This window comes from Ranitomeya variabilis, chromosome 7 (assembly GCF_051348905.1).
Source record: "Ranitomeya variabilis isolate aRanVar5 chromosome 7, aRanVar5.hap1, whole genome shotgun sequence".
In the NCBI taxonomy this organism is placed as follows: Eukaryota; Metazoa; Chordata; class Amphibia; order Anura; family Dendrobatidae; genus Ranitomeya; species Ranitomeya variabilis.
The window spans coordinates 98,582,825-98,604,884 of NC_135238.1; the positions used below are offsets into that span (position 1 = coordinate 98,582,825).

Genomic DNA, 22,060 nt, shown 5'->3' on the forward strand with positions numbered 1-22,060 from the left:
ATGTGGGGGTAAACTACTGTTTGGGCACACGTCGGGGCTCGGAAGGGAGAGAGCACATTTGACTTTTTCAACGCAAGATTGGCTGGAATCAATGGTGGCGCCATGTCGCGTTTGGAGACCCCCTGATGTGCCTAACCAGTGGAAACCCCTCAATTCTAACTCCAACACTAACCCCAACACACCCCTAACCCTAATCCCAACCCTAACCACAACCCTAACCCCAACACACCCCTAACCCTAGTCTTAACCATAATTCCAAGCCTAACTCTAATTTCAACTCTAACCCTAAGGCTATGTGCCCACGTTGTGGATTTGAGTGCGGATTTTTCCGCACCGTTTTTGAAAAATCTGCTGGTAAAACGCACTGCGCTTTACCTGCGGATTTCCAGTGTTTTTTATGTGAATTTCACCTGCGGATTCCTATTATGGAGCAGGTGTAAAACGCTGCGGAATCCGCACAAAGAATTGACATGCTGCGAAATATACAATGCAGAGTTTCTGCACTTTATTTTCCACACTATGGGCACAGTGGATTTGGTTTTCCATAGGTTTACGTGGTACTGTAAACGTGATGGAAAACTGGTACGAATCCACAGCGACCAATCCGCTGCGGATCCGCAGCCAAGTCCGCACGGTGTGCACATAGCCTAATTCTAACCCTAATTCCAACCCTAGCCCTAATTCTAACCCTAATTGTAACCCTAACCCTAATTGTAACCCTAATTCTAACCCTAGCCCTAAGTGCAACCCTAGCCCTAAGTGCAACCCTAGCCCTAAGTGCAACCCTAGCCGTAAGTGCAATCCTAACCCTAAGTGCAACCCTAGCCCTAAGTGCAACCCTAAGTGCAGCCCTAACCCTAAGTGCAACCCTAACCCTAACCGCAACCCTAATCCTAACAGAAAAAAAATAAATAAATATATTTTCTGTATTTTATTATTGTTCCTACCTATGGGGGTGATAAAGGGGGGGGTTATTTGCTATTTTTTTATTTTGATCACTGTGATAGAACCTATCACAGCGATCAAAATGTACAAGGAACAAATCTGCCGGCCGATTCGGCGGGCGCACTGCGCCCGCCATTTTCCAAGATGGCGGCACCCATGCGAGAAGACCGAGGACACCGGGAGGGACACCGGGAGTAGATAAGTATGGGGGGGGTGCAATCGGACAGTGGGGGAGAGGGCGGAGGGGAGGACGGGGGAGGGTCGGAGGGGAGAGGAAGGCGCTTAGGACAGGACGGAGGGGTAGGGAACACTGACGGCGGCTGCAGATCGCCGCCGTCAGTCGTGGGGGGGCCAGATCGGGGTCTCCAGCCATGACCGATGCTATTGCAGCATCGGCCATGGCTGGATTGTAATATTTCACTAATTTTCATAGGTGAAATATTACAGATTGCTCTGATTGGCTGTTTCACTTTCAACAGCCAATCAGAGCTATCGTAGCCACGGGGGGGGGGGGGGGGGGGGAGCCACCCCCCCTGGGCTGAAGTACAACTCCCCCTGTCCCTGTAGGTCGGGTGAAATTGGAGTTAACCCTTTCACCCGGCCTGCAGGGACGCGATCATTCTGTGACACAGCATATGTGTCACAGGTCGGATTGCCACCGACTTTCATGACGCATACGCTGTGTCACAGGTCGGGAAGGGGTTAAAGGGAACCTGTTAGTAGGATTGTGTACAGTAACCTACACACAGTGTCAGGTTGGCGCCGTTATACTGAATAAAATGACACCTTGGTTGATGAAATCCGTCTTGTGATTGTTTGTTAATCTTTATTTTCAGTTTTGTGTTAATGAGATTCTCGTGCCCTATGGGTGGGGCTGGGGTATGTGGTGCTATGATTAGATATTCATAATGCAGACTGCTGACAGGTCACTGATCCCTCAGTGACCTGGCCCCTTGTTTGCATAATGAATACCAGCATATACTGAAAGAAAAAAAAAAAAGCTTGATGTTGCAGCATAATCGCATGCTTATTGTGCACCACATTGACTGTTAAGGATTGCTACTTCCAATAGGTGGCACTAGAGTTCTAGTCCTCTTCCTCTCTGAAAAGACAATTTGCATACTGTGTACTTAATCACTTTTGCTTATTTAATTGAGTGAGGACATTTTTTTTCTTCTCCAGCAACATAGCGCCACCGGCGCAATAGCAGCTACCGGCGATCTTCGAGAGCTGCTACTGTGCAGGCGGTGCCATCTTGGAGGACTTTTTTTTCCTCTCCAGTGAGATGGTGCCACTGGCGCCTGCGCATTAGCAGCTATTGGATCACAGCAGCAGGCACCAATAGCTGCTACTGCACAGGCGCCATTTTCAAATTGACTTTTTTTTCCTGCTTAATAAGCAAAAGGGATTAAGTGCACAGTAAACATGCGATTATTCCTTTTCGTTTTTTTCCATTGAGTATGTGCTGGTATTCATTATGCAAACTAGGGGGCAGGTCACTGAGGCATCAGTAACCTGTCATCAGTCTGCATTATGAATATCTAATCAGAGCACCACGTACACCAACTCCGCCTTAGGGTACAAGAATATCATTAACATAAAACTGAAAATATACATTAAGAAACAACCACAAGATGGATTTCATCAACCAATGTATCATTTTATTCAGTATAACGGCGCCGACCTGACACTGTATGTAGTTTACTGTGCACAATCCTACTGACAGGTTCACTTTAACAGATAATGGACCTGAGTGGGGACTTACAGTAGATTTTTGGTGGACTTAGTTGAAGCTTTTATTGGGAACATTTTACATCACATTTATTCCGTGCCCTATGCTGAGCACTTACATTGGGGTTTCCATCTAAATCTCAGAATGACATGTTTCAGATGAAACCCGAAGGATCCGTTTACTATAATGAAGCAGCAGAGTTACTCTGGACTCTGTCTTGCCTCTGTTTAGCGGCATCCTTTTCAGAAGTGCGCAAAACTGTGGCTGACCACACTTTTATGCACTCCTAAAAAAAAAAGACACCCCCGGATCATAGGCTAGACTCCATAGAGGCACAATGCCTCCATCTGCCTCTTTATAGGGAATCTTCAGTCAGGGGTTCCGTCTGAATCACATAGTTCAGAGATTTACACAGAAATCCCGATGTAAGTGCTCAACATAGAGATGTGAATAAATATGAGCCTTACTGCGATCTTCGGGAGCCAGAATTAAAAAATCAATAATAGGTGAAGAATTGGTTCTATTTATTTTTTATGCCATACCTTGTGTGGTATAAGTGATTGGACAACTTTATTCTCTGGGTCGGTGCGATTACAGCGATACCAGATTTATATATATTTTATGTTTGGCTACTGTCTCACACTAAAAGCCTTCTTTTCTATTGCAAAAACAAGTTTTTGCAGTGTCATATTTGAGATCTATAATTTTTCGATATTTCTGCTGACAGTAATGTTAGGGATTGTTTTTTATGGGACGAGGTGATGTTTTTATTGGTACCATATGCGGACAAAACATTTTTGATTGCTTTCTATTCCGATTTTTTCGAGCCAGGATGAACAAAAACCAGCAATTCAGAAATTGTTTTTGTGATTTTTTTTTTTATGTCATTCCATGTGTGGTAAAATTGATAAGAAAGCTTTATTATTTAGGTCAGTATGATAACAGCGATACCACATTTATATAATTTGTTCATGTTCTGGCACTTTTACACAAATTTTTTTTATAGAAAAAATAATTATTTTTGCATCCCTTTATTCTTAGAGATATAGCTTTTTTGTTTTTCCACTGATGGAGCTGTATGGAAGCTTGTTTTTTTGCGGAACAAGATGGCGTATTCAGAGAATCACTTTTTTTTTTACATTTATTTCTTATCGTGTTTTATTATACTTCTAATTAAGCAGTATGATGAAAAGCATTTTTTTGCCTCTTCTTTTACGGTATTGACTGAAGGGGTTAACTAGGGTGATAGTTTTAAAGGATGGGCTGTTCTGGACGGGATGCCATATGTGTACTTTTTTGGTTATTTTTTCTCTTAACTTAAAAATACATATTTATTGGTATATTTTTAATTGTTTTGTGTTTTGTTTTTTAAATATATTTTTACATTTTTTTTTACTTTCTTACTTAGTTCCTCAGTGGGACTTGAACTTTCATCACTCTGATTGCTGGTATAATGCTTTACAATGCTCCGCACTGCAGTGCATGGTACCTGTCAGTGCTGCACTGACAGAAGCCTCTAAGACCATGCTCTGAGCGTGGTACAATAGGCTTTCCATAGCTGGGTAACACGGATGTCGTCATGATAACCATGGGTTGCCATGGCAGCGATCAGGCCTTCATGAAGATGTTGCAGGCGTGCCAATCTTACAGGACAGGGAGCACCCTCCCTCTCCCAATTTCCTAAATGTTGCGATCGATATCAATTGCTGCATTTAGAGGGTTAAATAGCTGTGGACGGTATGGGCATCGCTCCTGGCAGTGAAAGTTAGGTGTCAGCCATCATATAAGCTGAGCTCCAGGCGGCGATCGCATGAGCACAGCTCCTGTGCCCGCAAGAGTGTCCAAGGTCTTGAAGGGGTTAATGTACAATGAGAAATGTGGTTTGTTCTTCTGTTCTATGATGTAACCTTGTTATGTTGTATTATCTTCAAAACAACGTTTAAAAAAAGTACGGTAACTGAATCATATGAAGGCTCTTAGGCTTCTGTCACACTAGCGTCGGGCTCGGCCCGTCGCGGTGCGTCGGGCCGAGGTCCCCGACGCTAGCGCTGTCTCCGCCGCACAATGGGTGCAGCGGATGCTTTTTTCCAGCGCATCCGCTGCCCCATTGTGAGGTGCGGGGAAGTGCGTGTAGGTGGGGGCGGAGTTCCGGCCACGCATGCGCGGTTGGAAAAAGCGGACCGTCGTGAGCAAAAAACGTTACATGTAACGTTTTTTGCTCCCGATGGTCCGCCACAGCACGGCGCAACCGTCGCACGACGGGTGCGACGTGTGGCAATGCGTCGCAAATGTGTCGCTAATGTTAATCAATGCAGAAAAAAAGCATCCTGCAAGCACTTTTGCAGGATGCGTTTTTTCGGCAAAACGACGCATTTGCGACGTATTGCAGTTAACTCTAGTGTGAAAGTAGCCTTATATGTAAGAAACATATTTTTCACACAAAACTGAACTACAACAAATTTTATGAAAAGGGAACAAGAAATACAAAGAAAAAAACAAGAACAAAATATATATGCTTAAGAAACGACATAAAAAAGACAACTATTTTTCATCCCAATATTGTCTCAAAAGATTGCTAATTGTTTTTATAAATGATTGGAAATAATATTTTGAAATATATGGAATGCAATTATATGGCAGCGGGATAACATTTCATACATTACATAAATGCAAATTCATACAGTACAAATACATTGGTGTGAAATGTTTCATCTGTGCATGTGATCCCTGTTAAAATCTAAAAAATAATATATATATATATATATATATATATATATATATATATATATATATATACACACACACACCATCTAGGTGTTAGAGCCATGTTTGGTCCATATAATGGTACCATGATCTGAAATACTATGTCTAAAATATAGTTTACATTCCCTGGCTATATGGGAGTATTTAATATATATATATATATATATATATATATATATATATATATATATATATATATATATATATATATACACACACACACACAGGAATCCATGTTATACATTTTTTTTAAGTGCTTTATGTTTGCCTACCATCAATACATACTTAAGCTTGAAGAAATGAATATCACAATATTATTTAGTTAAGTGCTTCCACAGCTTTTCCAAACCATCTTTCTATTTACAAGTACTTTAATTTTTCACATATTTGCTGCTGCTGAATTCTAGAAAATATAAAAGATTTTCAACTACTAATGAATACTGTATTGCATTCTAAATATTTAAGCCAAAAGTGTCCATGAACAAAATTAAGCTTCGAGCTAGTGAGTTCACCTTTTGGTGGGCGAAACAAAGATGTAAAATAACACTGAGTTTTTCTTTTAAATTTTCTTTAACTTTTTTCCTTTCTGTACAATTTTTATAGTGTTATTTTATATTTGGGAAGGTTAAAAGAAGACTCGCACTACTCAAACTATAGCGTATTAATGATTGTCAAAGTTTTTGATACACTGCAAAATTTCAATGTATTCAGCAGATGACGGGTACTCCATCAGTATTAAAAATCATTCCTGTGGTGGGCTCATAGGTTCCTGCAAGATAGTAGAGGTCCTCGCTGTCCTGGTACTTTTTTGTTCTTAGCATCTGCTCATACTGATCGAGAGCTACAACAAGACACTTGTGAGAAACAGTCTGCACATCATTTTCATCCACATGAGAGGACTGATACAAAGCACGCTGCAAAAGACAAGCAAGATAGGTTTATATTGTAAAATTTTAATTATTGTTTATTATTTGTCAATATAAAAATATGGTGGATTGTTTTGAGGTACAATTTTAGATTGATGAACTTCCTAAACAGAGGGGTAAACTCATATGATAAAAACAGGGGTGAACCGAGCCTTTCTGCTGCCTGAGGCGAACTGCAAAAGGGTGCCCCCCCCCCCTACGTAGTAAAATCAGTACAAATAAATCTGGTTTACTCTTCACTGGCCTAACCTGACGCACATGTAAATCGCCAGAGCTCCGCTGGATCCTGGCAGGTGAGTATATAACTATTTTTTATTTTAATTATTTTTTTTTTTTAACAGGGATATGGTGCCCACACTGCTAAATACTACGTGGGCTGTGTTATGTACCGCGTGGCTGCTATATACTACATGAGCAGTGTTATATACTGCCTGGGCTGTGTTATATACTGCGTGGACTGTGCTATATACTACGTGGCCTGTGTTATATACTACATTGCCTGTGTTATATACTACGTGGCTGCTATATACTGTGTGGGCTGTGTTATATACTGCGTGACTGCTATATACTGCGTGGGCTGTGTTATATAGTACGTGGGCTGTGTTATATACTGTTTGGGCTGTGTTATATACTGCGTGGCCACTGTTATATACTGCGTGGCCTGTATTAACGCATCGGGTATTCTGCAATATGTATGTATGTATGTATATAGCAGCCACATAGTATATAGCACAAGCCACGTAGTATGCATGTCGCATGTTGTCGCATGTCGCATGTTGTCACATTTCTCATGTTGTCGCATGTCATCGGATGTTGCATTTTGTAGCATGTCGTCGCATGTTGCATGTTGTTGCATGGTGTATGGTGTACAGTCATGGGCAAAAGTATTCACACCCCTGCAATTCTGTCAGATAATACTCAGTTTCTTCCTGAAAATGATTGCAAACACAAATTATTTGGTATTATCTTCATTTAATTTGTCTTAAATGAAAAAACACAAAAGAGAATGAAGCAAAAACAAAACATTGATCATTTCACACAAAACTCCAAAAATGGGCCAGACAAAAGTATTGGCACCCTCAGCCTAATACTTGGTTGCACAACCTTTAGCCAAAATAACTGACAAACCGCTTCCGGTAACCATCAATGAGTTTCTTACAATGCTTTGCTGGAACTTTAGACCATTCTTCTTTGGCAAACTGCTCCAGGTCCCTGATATTTGAAGGGTGCCTTCTCCAAACTGCCATTTTTAGATCTCTCCACAGGTGTTCTATGGGATTCAGGTCTGGACTCATTGCTGGCCACCTTAGAAGTCTTCAGTGCTTTCTCTCAAACCATTTTCTAGTGCTTTTTGAAGTGTGTTTTGGGTCATTGTCCAGCTGGAAGACCCATGACCTCTGAGGGAGACCCAGCTTTCTCACACTGGGCCCTACATTATGCTGCAAAATTTGTTGGTAGTCTTCAGACTTCATAATGCCATGCACACGGTCAAGCAGTCCAGTGCCAGAGGCAGCAAAGCAACCCCAAAACATCAGGGAACCTCCGCCATGTTTGACTGTAGGGACCGTGTTCTTTTCTTTGAATGCCTCTTTTTTTCTCCTGTAAACTCTATGTTGATGCCTTCGCCCAAAAAGCATTAAGCTACTTACGGTAGCGGCATTTCTCGGAGGCCCATGACAGCACGACGAGAGAGGGGATCCGCCCATTAGGAACAGGAAACCTACAGATACAAAAGGGCGGCACCTCTCCTCTGCATCAGTTGTATTTCAGAGCCTTGAGAGGACTACCGCGGTTAGTAGCATACAAAAATACACATTATATACAGTTTATATACAAAATTTTAACCCATATATTGGAACTGGGCATATACACGTGAGATATATACATTATAGGAGGTGCAACCCCCACTTGAAATAGGGAGGGAACTAAGGGTGCTGTCATGGGCCTCCGAGAAATGCCGCTACCGTAAGTAGCTTAATGCTTTACTCGGACTCCCATGACAGCACGACGAGAGATTTACAGAGATGTAACACTACCTTAGGGAGGGACTATAGCCTGCAGCACCCTTAACCCGAAGGTGAGATCAGAGGAGGCCCCTAAATCCAACCTATAGTGCTTAAAGAAGGTGGACGGGGATGACCTTGTGGCCGCCTTACATATCTGGTCGATTGATACTCCAGATTTCTCCGCCCAGGATGTAGCCATGGCCCTGGTGGAATGCGCCCTCAGATTCTGCGGAGTCGGACCCCCACCTGCAGTATAAGCCAAAGAGATAGCCTCCCTAATCCACTTTGCTAGTGTGTACTTTGATACCCTGAGTCCCTTTCTGGGATTTTGGAAAGATAAAAATAAGGCATTATCTTTCTTCCATGTATCAGTAACAGAGATGTATTCTAACAGGCATCTCCTAACGTCTAGTGTATGGAGTAGCTCTTCTTTAGGGTTGGAGGGATTGGGAATGAAAGATGGTAACACTATCTCCTGAGACCTGTGAAACCGAGATGATACTTTTGGTAAATAGGCCGGGTCTGGTCTGAGGACTACCCTATCTGGCAGAAACTCTGTATAAGGGGAAATTCTGGAGAGAGCTTGTATATCTCCTACCCTACGGGCAGATGTTATTGCTACCAGAAATGCTGTTTTAAGGGATAATGCCTTAATTGAAGCTGATTGTAATGGTTCAAACGGCTCTCTAGTCAATGCTGACAGGACTAGGTTAAGATCCCAAGGCATAGATCTATCCCTATGTATGGGTCTAGCCCTACTAGAGGCTTTAATGAACCTTGAGATCCAATAATTATTGGCGACGTTACAGGAAAACAAGGCCCCTAGGGCCGAGACTTGTACTTTTAGGGTACTAGTGGATAGATCTAGCTCTAAGCCCCTTTGCAGGAATTCTAAGATCTGTTTTATAGGTATTCCCTCTTCTAAATTAAAGTCAGAAGAGGCCAGGAATTTCCGCCAGGTTCTAGCGTAGATTGTTGTTGTAATCTGCTTCCTACTTTTCATAAGGGTTTCAATCAAATTTGGGGAGAACCCTTTGTTTTTCAGTAACGCCCTCTCAAACTCCATGCCGTCAAATGAAGACTCTTTACTTGAGGATGGCTGATCGGACCCTGGTGGAGCAAATCTGGGATGTCCGGAAGCACCCAGGGGTCCCCCACTGACATGACCCTGAGCCAGGTGAAGCAGGCCCTTCTGGGCCAGAATGGGGCAATCAATATAACTCTTGCCCGATCTTCTCTTATTTTCCTGATTACCAGAGGTATCAGGCCCAGCGGGGGGAACGCATAAGCCAACCGAAAGTCCCAGTTGATCAGAAAGGCGTCTACCGCCAGAGGATTTTCCCTGGGATTTAGGGAACAGAATTTTATTGTCTTTCGGTTGTCCCTGGTGGCAAATAAATCCACCTCTGGATGTCCCCATTTTTGGACAATCTGGTTGAACACGAGATCGTTTAGAGACCATTCCCCTTGTCTCAGGGTGTTGCGGCTTAGAAAGTCCACTTTCACATTTTCTTTTCCTCTTATGTGCAGTGCGGTTAAAGATAGAAAATCGTTCTCCGCTGTCTGGAATAACCGGTCCGCCACTCTCATCAGAGATTCGGAATGAGTTCCACCCTGGTGATTTATGTATGCGACCGCCACCTGGTTGTCCGAGAGGATCTTGACGTGGTGACCCTGCAGACATATGAGGAATTTTTAAACTGAAAGTTCAATTGCCATTAATTCTCTGTGGTTAGAGGAGGCTGATGTTAAGGGGTCCCATAGACCCTGAACTATCATGTCATCCATGTGTGCTCCCCAACCTGAAGGGCTAGCGTCCGTTGTTACAATACGTGTCACCCGTGTTACCCAGGGAACTCCCGCCGATAAATTGTCACTGTTTAGCCACCATCTAAGAGAAGTAAGGGCTTTTGGACCCAAGGTAATCTGACTCTGCAAAGACCCCTGTAAAATTCTATCATTAACCAGTACCTCGGATTGTAAAGGTCTGGTATGAAATTGGGCCCAACGGACAGCGGGAATGCATGAGGTTAGAGATCCTAACAGTGACATAGCCTGTCTAAGGGTCATGGATGGTTTATCAATTGCTTTAGATACTTGTTGTTGGATGTGTAACAACTTGTCAGGCGGAAGACAACACTGTTGGGTTTCTGAATTTAACAACAGCCCTAAGAATCTCTGTATCATTTGGGGCTGTAACCGGGATTTTTCATAATTTATGATCCACCCCAGATGTTCAAGTTTGGTTGTGGTTATCTCTAGTTGTGAGAGGCAATGGTCTGCCGAACTTCCCACTATAAGAAAGTCATCAAAATAGGGGACAATCAGGATGTCAGATTCTCGCAAGTGCGCCATGACTTCGGCCACTAACTTTGTAAATACCCTAGGGGCCGCTGATAGGCCAAAGGGAAGAGCTCTGAACTGGAAGTGACGAACCTGACCCCCCATTGTCACAGCTACTCAGGAATCTCTGGAAGTCTTCATGTATTGGAACATGATAGTATGCGTCCTTTAAATCCACAACTACCATGAAGCAGTGTTTAAACAACATTTTTATTGCTGTACTGACTGTTTCCATTTTAAATGATTCATTGACCAGGAATTCATTAAGGCTTTTGAGATTTATGATCGTTCTAAACGATCCGTCTGGCTTCTTGATCAGAAAAAGAGGAGAGTAAAATCCCCTCCCTCTTTCTGATCCTGGGATTTCGATCAAAACTCTCTTGGAGCATAAGTTCATGACCTCTGCTTCCAGGGCTGCTTGTTCAAGGGGGGAGGAGCGTAAAGGGGTTAACTTAAATTTATCCCGAGGCCAATGACTAAAGTCAAGCTTTAGGCCTTTTGCTATAATGCCTCGGACCCATTTACTGTTCGAAATGTCAAACCATGCTGAAGAGAATGTTGACAGTCTACCCCCCACGGGGATTGCTAGTCATTGGTCCGGCTTTTTCTGTTCTTTTGAGGAACGGCGAAACATATAGCCCATACCTCTTCCGCGTCTGTCCTCCCATCTAAAACTCTCTCTAGAGGGTGAGGACCCGCGTTTCTTTCCACGACCAAATCTTCTTCTGTTGAAGTGCCGACGGTAGGATGCTGAAGAAGGATTAGGAAATTTCTTCTTGTCATCCCCCGCTTTCTCCAGCAACTCATCCAGAGTTGGACCAAAGAGATATTCTCCCTTACACGGGATTGCGCAGAGCTTAGCTCTGGATTGTATGTCGCCTGACCAGCACTTCAACCATAAGGCTCTACGAGCCGCGTTGGAGAGCCCTGCTGCTCTAGCCGCCATCCTGACTGAGTCCACCGAAGCGTCTGATAGAAAGGCCGCAGCATTTTGAATTGTTGGTAAGGACTTCAGAATAGAATCTCTGGAAGCGCCGTCCTTAAGCTGGGTCTCTAACTGATCCAGCCAGACCATTAAAGATCTGGCTGTACATGTCGCGGCAACCGCTGGTCTGAGAGATCCTGCCGCTGTTTCCCAGGTACCTTTAAGGAAAATGTCCGCTTTTCTATCAAGGGGGTCCTTGAGGGTCCCCATATCCTCAAATGGCAACGAGGCTCTCTTGGATGCTTTTGCCACCGCCGCATCCAACTTAGGGGCTTTGTCCCATGTCTCTACAACCGGATCATCAAAGGGGTACCTGCGTTTTAAAGCTGGCGGTAAGGAACCCTTCTTTTCCGGCTTCTTCCATTCCCGGAGGATTAAGTCTTGAATCTTTTCGTTCACTGGAAAAGATCTGTGTTTTTTACGATCCAGTCCGCTGATCTCTTGCTTTGAGGGCTGCGGCTTGGTTTCTTCTATGCCCATTGTGCCCCTAACTGACTTGACCACTTTGTCAATCTTATCCAGGGGCAGACAAAATCGTCCAGACTCCTCATCTGATGAAGAGGAGGAAGGACTAGAGTGATAGGCACCCTCTTCTCTTTCTTCCTCCGAAGAATTAGAGTCCAGGGGGGTTCTATGTTTTGAACCTCCCGTTTGGGATAGGGACCGTAGAGATTCCCTCACTTCCAAACGTATCATCTCCTTCAGGTTTGCCGCACTCACAGACTTCTGCTACCTGGGGGGGGGACAGTATAGGTGATAACTACTATCTGACCTAATGTCACTTCCACCCCACCACACCTGTAGACCTCACCGTCTGTTGTATACAGGGGGCACATAATTTCTTAGGACAAGAGTCTGGTAAGGGGACTCCACAGAGGGCACACTCCTTATGTTTTGACTTGTCACTCTTCTTTCCCTAGAATGATAAAGTATAAGGGGCACGCGTCACAGAGTGAACTTTCACGTAGATCACTTACCCGTGCGCCAAAGTAAAGTACCGGAATGCGAGGGGGTTCTTTCCTAGTCGAAGCTCTTGATCCCTGCCCGGATGAGCTTTTACGACTGGACTGGTCGCTTCTGTCTTTCTCCTTGGGCTTCTGATGCACATCATCAAGCAGCTGCTGCTGCTCACCACCACTCTCCATGACGAATTGCGACCAAAAGCAGGGTTCCTGAATCGTCACCTGCTTAAATCCCCCTTGGATCCGGTCAGCAGATAGGTCAGTGCCATTCCCATTGGCCCAGGATACCGCAGGGAGGATAGGATTCATGTGGGAGAATACCGGTAATCAGGATACATGGGCGCCGCCATTTTGGATCGACTGCGCATGCGCAGACATCCGGCGACCCGGAAGCGGCTACTAACTCCGCCCCCCCCGCGTCACCGCACCCGGAAACGCTCCAGCACACGCTGAAAGCGGTGCAGGACGCCGGGGACGGATCGCAGCGCTCCGGCCACATAGTCCTGACGCCGGCACCCCGCAAGCACGCCACCGCTGCACCGCCAATGGGAAATACTTACCGGCGCCGACGCTGATGGAGGCGAGAAATCCTCTGGACTCTGCTCCCTGCTGCGAACGCCACCGACGTGCAGTCCAGCAAGGACCACCATGGCGTCTCCAGGGATCTCCGCACCGGCCGAGGTAGGAGACCCCCTCGCTACCGGAATCGGCCGGCCGGCCTGGGCTCCATAAGATTCATCTGTGGGCACCCATCCCTTTAGGAACAGGAAACCAACTGATGCAGGGGAGAGGTGCCGCCCTTTTGTATCTGTAGGTTTCCTGTTCCTAATGGGCGGATCCCCTCTCTCGTCGTGCTGTCATGGGAGTCCGAGTAAAGCTCTACTTTTGTCTCATCTGACCAGAGAACATTCTTCCAAAATGTTTTAGGCTTTTTCAGGTAAGTTTTGGCAAACTCCAGCCTGGCTTTTTTTATGTCTCGGGGTAAGAAGTGGGGTCTTCCTGGGTCTCCTACCATACAGTCCCTTTTCATTCAGACACCGACGGATAGTAAGGGTTGACACTGTTGTACCCTCGGACTGCAGGGTAGCTTGAACTTGTTTGGATGTTAGTCGAGGTTCTTTATCCAACATCCGCACAATCTTGCGTTGAAATCTCTTGTCAATTTTTCTTTTCCGTCCACATCTAGGAAGGTTAGCCACAGTGCCACGGGCTTTAACCTTCTTGATGACACTGCACACGGTAGACACAGGAACATTCAGGTCTTTGGAGATGGACTTGTAGCCTTGAGATTGCTCATGCTTCCTCACAATTTGGTTTCTCAAGTCCTCAGACAGTTCTTTGGTCTTCTTTCTTTTCTCCATGCTCAATGTGGTACACACAAGGACACAGGACAGAGGTTGAGTCAACTTTAATCCATGTCAACTGGCTGCAAGTGTGATTTAGTTATTGCCAACACCTGTTAGGTGCCACAGGTAAGTTACAGGTGCTGTTAATTACACAAATTAGAGAAGCATCACATGATTTTTCAAACAGTGCCAATACTTTTGTCCACCCCCTTTTTTACGTTTGGTGTGGAATTATATCCAATTTGGCTTTAGAACAATTCTTTTTGTGTTTTTTCATTTAAGACAAATTAAATGAAGATAATAATACCAAAGAATTTGGGTTTGCAATCATTTTCAGGAAGAAACTGAGTATTATCTGACAGAATTGCAGGGGTGTGAATACTTTTGGCAATGACTGTATGTGCACACAGTGTAGACGAGTCCGGCTCTGCTACATCTGGATGCTTGACATCTAGATGTAGCAGAGCCGGTAGATGATCGCCGGAGATAACTCTCCAGCGATCACCTACACTACAGCGTTCTCGCAAACAGCTGATCAGCTGTTTGCGAGAACCAGACTAGTGACCGGAGATAAGTCCCGGTCACGTGCACGGCAGTTCTCGCGATAAGTTATTGCGAGAACTGCAGTGGACGAGGGACTTCTGGCGGTGGGTAAGGTGAGCCGGCAGACATGTGTAGTAAGCTGCATTTACGCAGTTTCTACGCATGTGACTAATCATCAGATGCGATTTTATCGCATCTAATGATAGTCTATGGTAAATTTACGGCGTGGCGACGGAGCGTCGCCGCATTGTAAACAGACATGCTGCGTTCTGAAAAGACGCGCCGCATGTCCGTTTACGCGGGTCTGCCGCCTGCGTGTTTTACCGCATAGTGGAGACGGGATTTCATGAAATCCCCTCCACTATGCTGTAACATCTGGACATTGCGTGTTTGACGCTGTACGCAGCGTCAAACACGCAGTGTTTCCTGAGCGTGGAAACATACCCCAATGCTTGCAGTCTGGGGGCACTTAAGGGTTAACAATAGGAAGCCCTTTACTTTCTTTTCCCATCCACCCTGTCCTGTGCTTGTCTGCACCATTTCTCCAGTGCTCACAAACAGTCCACAGCTACTTCTCTCCTCCCACGAGTCACAGTCTGATAAGCTGCAGGCACCAGCCAAGAAAGCAAAAAAAAAAAAAAAAACTCGGCTCACTCATGCTGCAGAGCCGACTTTGATTCACAGCAGCAGGGAGCCAGCTCTTTGTATCGGCTCCTTCACAAACGACACTCACTAGCATGTGGGGGGTGGGGTGGTGGCGAATTATGTTTTTTATAGTTACTTACTGCTGCCAGTTACTGCTCCAAGTCGGCCAGCAATGTGTGTGTCCAACTCCCAGCACAGCAGCCAGCAGGTCGTCAGGAGACAGGGCACCACCTCTGCACCTCAGCCTGGGCCGGGTGGTAACAGTGAGTCACCTCACCTGCCGCTGGGCACGCCGCACGTTACCTTGTTTGTGACACTGTCTGAACTGTCAGCAAGTGTCAGAGCAGGGATTGCAGGGAGAGTCGGCACCACGTGTTTTAACTTCTGACTGCCGCCCCCTGTCTTTAGGAATGCTCCACCGCTTGAGGCAAAGTATTCAACTTGCCTCATGATAGCGCTACTGGATAAAAATCAAGCTACAAGTGTTCGGAACAGGTTTTTTTTATACTCAACAGAACTTTCTACAACATCATATGAAAACATTTACACGTTATTAAATTTAGAGATTTATATGAGTTTCACTTTTTGTATCAAAGAACTGAAAAAAATTAACTTTTTGATGCTATTCTAATTTTGCGAGAAGTGTGTGTGTGTGTGTGTGTGTGTGTGTGTGTGTGTGTATACAGTACAGAACAAAAGTTTGGATACACCTTCTCATTTAAATATTTTTCTGTATTTTCATGACTATGAAAATTGTAAATTCACACTGAAGGCATCAAAACTATGAATTAACACATGTGGAATTATATACTTAACAAAAAAAGAGTGAAACAACTGAAAATATGTCTTATACTCTAGGTTCCTCAAAGTAGCCACCTTTTGCTTTGATGACTGCTTTGCACACTCTTGGCATTCTCTTGATGAGCTTCCGTCACCGGAAATGATCTTCCAACAATCTTGAAGGAGTTCCCAGAGATGCTTAGCACTTGTTGGCCCTTTTGCCTTCACTCTGCGGTCCAGCTCACCCCAAACCATCTCGATTGGGTTCAGGTCTGGTGACTGTGGAGGCCAGGTCATCTGGCGTAGTACCCCATCGCTCTCCTTCTTGGTCAAATAGCTCTTACACAGCCTGGAGGTGTGTTTGGGGTCATTGTCCTGTTGAAAAATAAATGATGGTCCAACTAAACGCAAACCGGATGGAATAGCATGCCGCTGCTAGATACTGTGGTAGCCATGCTGGTTCAGTATGCCTTCAATTTTGAATAAATCCCCAACCGTGTCACCAGCAAAGCACCCCCACACCATCACACCTCCTCCTCCATGCTTCACGGTGGGAACCAGGCATGTAGAGTCCATCCGTTCACCTTTTCTGCCTCGTACAAAGACACAGTGGTTGGAACCAAAGATCTCAAATTTGGACTCATCAGACCAAAGCACAGATTTCTACTGGTCTAATGTCTATTCCTTGTGTTCTTTAGCCCAAACAAGTCTCTTCTGCTTGTTGCCTGTCCATAGCAGTGGTTTCCTAGCAGCTATTTTACCATGAAGGCCTGCTGCACAAAGTCTCCTCTTAACAGTTGTTGTAGAGATGTGTCTGCTGCTAGAACTCTGTGTGGCATTGACCTGGTCTCTAATCTGAGCTGCTGTAAACCTGCGATTTCTGAGGCTGGTGACTTGGATAAACTTATCCTCAGAAGCAGTGACTTTTGATCTTCCTTTCCTGGGGGGTCCTCATGTGAGCCAGTTTCTTAGTAGCGCTTGATGGTTTTTGCAACTGCACTTGGGGTCTCTTTCAAAGTTTTCCCAATTTTTCGGACTGACCTTCATTTCTTAAAGTAATGATGGCCACTCGTTTTTCTTTACTTAGCTGCTTTTTTCTTGCCATAATACAAATTCTAACAGTCTATTCAGTAGGACTATCAGCTCTGTAGCCACCAGACTTCTGCTCAACACAAATTATGGCCCCAACCCCATTTATAAGGCAAGAAATCCCACTTATTAAACCTGACAGGGCACACCTGTGAAGTGAAAACCATTCCCGGTGACTACCTCTTGAAGCTCATCAAGAGAATGCCAAGAGTGTGCAAAGCAGTCATCAAAGCAAAAGGTGGCTACTTTGAAGAACCTAGAATATAAGACATATTTTCAGTTGTTTCACACTTTTTTGTTAAGTATATTATTCCACATGTGCTAATTCATAGTTTTGATGCCTTCGGTGTGAATTTACAATTTTCATAGTCATGAAAATACAGAAAAATCTTCAAATGAGGTGTGTCCAAACTTTTGGTCTGTACTGTGTATATTAATATATATATATATATATATATATAGATATATATATATATATATATATATATACAGAGAGAGAGAGCGTGAGAGAGAGAGAGAGAGAAGAAAAATAGAGCAGCACAAAGAAAGAGTCCGGGTGCAGAGCCCCCCAGGCAAATACCAAGCATCAATATAAAAATCCAGAAAAATTGGAGGCAGCACAATTATATACACACACTGCTCAAAAAAATAAAAGAAACACTTAAACCACACAATATACCTCCAATTAAATCAAACTTCTGTGAAATCAAACTGTCCACTTAGGAAGCAACACAGAAGGTTGATTTACTTGGAGTTATATACCGTATATACTCGAGTATAAGCCGACCCGAGTATAAGCCGACCCCCCTAATTTTGCAACCAAAAACTGGGAAAACTTATTGACTCGAGTATAAGCCTAGGGTGGAAAATGCAGCAGCTACCGGTAAATGTCAAAAATAAAAATAGATACCAATAAAAGTAAAATTAATTGAGACATCAGTAGGTTAAGTGTTTTTGAATATCCATATTGAATCAGGAGCCCCATATAATGCTCCTTACAGTTCATTATGGCCCCATAAGATGCTCCATATACAAATATGCCCCATATAATGCTCCATGCAGTTCATTATGGCCCCATAGATGCTCCATGCAGTTCATTATGGCCCCATAGATGCTCCATATAATGCTCCAAGCAGTTCTTTATGGCCCCATAAGATGCCCTATATAATGCTGTATGCAGTTATGGCCCCATAGATGCCCCATATAATGCTCCATGAAGTTATGGCCCCATATAATGCTCCATATAATGCTCCATGCAATTATGGCCCCATAGATACTTCATATAATGCTCCCTGCAATTATGGCCCCATAGATGCCCCATATAATGCTCCATGCAGTTATGGCCCCATATAATGCTCCATATAATGCTCCATGCAATTATGGCCCCATAGATGCCCCATATAATGCTCCATGCAGTTATGGCCCCATATAATGTTCCATGCAATTATGGCCCCATAGATGCCCTATAATGCTCCATGCAGTTATGGCCCCATATAATGCTCCATGCAATTATGGCCCCATAGATGCCCCATATAATGCTCCATGCAGTTATGGCCCCATAGACACTCCATATAACAATGTGCCACATGTAATGTAATGCTGCTGCTGCACTAAAAAAATAAATAAATCACATACTCACCTCTCGTCGCTGCTCCTCAGCGTCCCATCTCTCCGCACTGACTGTTCAGGCAGAGGGCGGCGCGCACACTAATACGTCATCGCGCCCACTGACCTGCACAGTCACAGCAAGAGGACGGGAAGACGGAGCTTCGGTGGAACGAGGGAAGGTAAATATACTTACCTGCTCCCGGCGCTCCTGACGCGGTCCCTGCATGTCCCACGGTGTATGGCGCGGCAGCTTCTTCCTGTAGTGAGCGGTCACATGGTACCGCTCATTACAGTAATGAATATGCGGCTCCACCCCTATGGGCGTGGAGTCCATATTCATAACTTTAATGAGCGGTACCACGTGACCGCTGAAGAGGGGAAGAACTTGAAGCTGCCGCGCCGAACACTGTGGGACATGCGGGGACTGCGTCAGGAGCGCCGGGAGTAGGTGAGTATTTGACAGTCGTCGCTTCCCCTCACCCGCAGACCCCCTGCCGACCATGACTCGAGTATAAGCCGAGAGGGGCACTTTCAGCCCATTTTTTGGGGCTGAAAATCTCGGCTTATACTCGAGTATATACGGTAGATTTATCACCTGCGCTGTTGAGTAATGCTCCTACAACTGTGCTTAAGAGGCATATACAAAGGCAACACTCAGTGTGCAAAAGAAGCCTTTTAACCATATACTTATGCACTTACTGGTGGCTTGGGATATCCGGATGTATTAGTCCTCATGAATCAGTGTAACCGGCTCCGTACTGCAGGACCATGAAGCTGGGGAGTGAAGGTAGCAGCTTGTTTCCCCCAAGAGAGGCCTTACTTGCTGGGCGCCGGGAATAGGCAGGAACCGCCAACTTCTAGCGTGTCCGGCTGGAAGCGACGCCGAAGCGGTGGCGGAGTGTGGAAGGGGCGTGGCAGGTAGTGTGACGTCACATGGCTAGTGGACGGTCGCGTATAGGGATTAACCAATCCAACACGTTTTGAAGGATGAGATCCTTCTTCGTCAGGGAGTTATATTCTGTTGTTTAAGTGTTCCCTTTTTTGAGCAGTATAAATATATATATATATATATATATATATATATATACACACACATACACATATACAGTGCTGGCAAAAATTAGGAGACCACTGCAAAATTGTCAGTTTGTCTGATTTTTCTCTTCATAGGTATATTTTTGCATAAAATGTAAATTGTTCTTTTATTCTATAAACTTCTGACAACGTCTCCGAATTTCCAAGCAATAAATTTTGTATATAATATATAAATAAATATATATAATTTAGTGTGTGTGGCCTCCACATGACTGTATAACCTCCCTACAACGCCTGGGCACGCTCCTGATGAGGCGACGGATGGTCTCCTGAGGGATCTCCTCCCAGACCTGGACTAAAGCATCCGCCAACTCCTGGACAGTCTGTGATGCAATGTGACGTTGGTGGATGGTGCGAAACATGATGTTCCAGATGTGTTGAATCGGATTCAGGTCTGGGGAACGGGTGGGCCAGTCCGTAGCTTCAATGCCTTCATCTTGCAGGAACTGCTGACACTCCAGCCAGTGGTCTGGCATTGTTTTGCATTAGGAGGAACCCAGGGCCAACTGCACCAGCATATGGACTCACAAGGGGTCTGAGGATCTCATCTCAGTACCTAATGGTAGTCAGGCTACCTCTGGCGAGCACATGGAGGGCTGTGCGGCCCTCCAAAGAAATGCCACCCCACACCATTACTGACCCACTGCCAAACCAGTCATGATGAAGGATGTTGCAGACAGCAGATCGCTTTCCACAGCATCTCCAGACTCTGTCACGTCTGTCACATGTGCTCAGTGTGAACCTGCTTTCATCTGTGAAGAGCACAGGGCGCTAGTGGCAAATTTGCCAATCCTGATGTTCTGTGGCAAATGCCAAGCGTCCTGCACGGTGTTGGGCTGTGAGTACAACCCTCATCTATGAACGTCGTGCACTCCATCCTCATGGAGTCAGTTTCTAACCGTTTGTGCAGACATATTCACATTTGTGGCCTGCTCAAGGTAATTTCGCAGGGCTCTGGCAGTGCTCCTCCTGTTCCTCCTTGCACAAAGGCTGAGGCAGCGGTCCTGCTGCTGGGTTGTTGCCCTCCCACAGCCCCCTCCACTTCTCGTGGTGTACTGGCATGTCTCCTGGTATGGCCTCCAGCCTCTGGACACTACGCTGACAGTCACATCAAACCTTCTTACCACAGCTCGCATTGATGTGCCATACTGGAACAGCTGCACTACTAGAGCCACTTGTGTGGGTTGTAGAGTCCGTCTCATGCTACCACGAGTGTGAAAGCACAACCAACATTCAAAAGTGACCAAAACATCAGCCAGAAAGCATTGGTATGGAGATGTGGTCTGTGGTCCCCACCCGCAGAACCACTCCTTTATTGAGTGTGTCTTGATAATTGCCAATAATTTCCACCTGTTGTCTACTCCATTTGCACAACAGCACGTGAAATTGACTGTCAAGCAATGTTGCCTCCAAAGTGGACAGTTTGATTACCCAGAAGTCTGATTTACCTGGAGTTATATTCTGTTAAGTGTTCCCTTTATTTTTTTGAGCAGTGTATATATATATATATATATATATATATATATATATATATATATAGTGTATATGGCCTTCACTAAATCTCCAGCTGACTTGACTCCACATTAGCACCGCTCAGTTGCACTGCAGGTAGTGATGGTGATGGGTCCTGGAAACAGTGCTAATTAAATGCTGCTATCAGTGATTAGCAGTGGCATTTTAGGGGTTAAATGATACCAATGAGAGCGGACTCTGTTTGCTGTGGTCAGTGCCAAGTGCTGGCTATAAGTCATAGCTGGAGCGCACCATGTGTTGAACAGGTTCAGATGCTGAGCCCACGCCATACACCAAAATCTGTCAGGTTCTATACATTTATTGTGGAAGGGTGTTAAAGACCTGGACATCCTCTTTACATTATAATTTATGCGGTATAAAGATTCAAGCACGTGATGTTCGTATTATTTTACTTTCCATTGCAATTTGAATAACCTTGCTCATAACCTTTGTAAACTTTAATTTACCTCCATAAAGTCTTTTCTCTGGATAGAGATCTGCAGGCAGGACGTTTTGCCTTTACCAAGTTGGGGATCCCAATTCTGTGAACAAATACCAAAAATAAGTTTAAAATGAGAACATAAAATGAAAAAATACACTGAAGAAAACTTTTGTTCCTTTAACCCCTTCACGACATATGATGTACATTTACGTGAGAGGTCCTGTCCCTGACTTTGAAGTGGGCTCGCATGCCGAGTCTGCATATTTCCCGGTTGATGCTTCTGCCTGAGGCCATCTGCCTCTAACAGCCATGAGGGGAGTGACACTCTGCCCGTGGCA

General features: G+C 44.7%; 1 protein-coding gene across 7 annotated transcripts in view; it reads right to left on the reverse strand.

The window, feature by feature from the left end:
- Nucleotides 1-5,991: 5,991 nt before the first annotated feature.
- The window catches only part of TNRC18 (trinucleotide repeat containing 18), a 997,170-nt gene continuing 981,101 nt past the window's right edge, over nt 5,992-22,060 (reverse strand). For all 7 annotated transcript variants that reach the window (XM_077275610.1, XM_077275609.1, XM_077275606.1 and 4 more), the window contains 2 exons: nt 21,748-21,822; nt 5,992-6,354 (listed from right to left, as the gene is read on the reverse strand). In XM_077275610.1, coding sequence (XP_077131725.1) covers nt 6,148-6,354; nt 21,748-21,822 — 282 coding nt within the window. In that variant the 3' untranslated portion in view covers nt 5,992-6,147. The remainder of the gene's footprint in view (nt 6,355-21,747; nt 21,823-22,060) is intronic.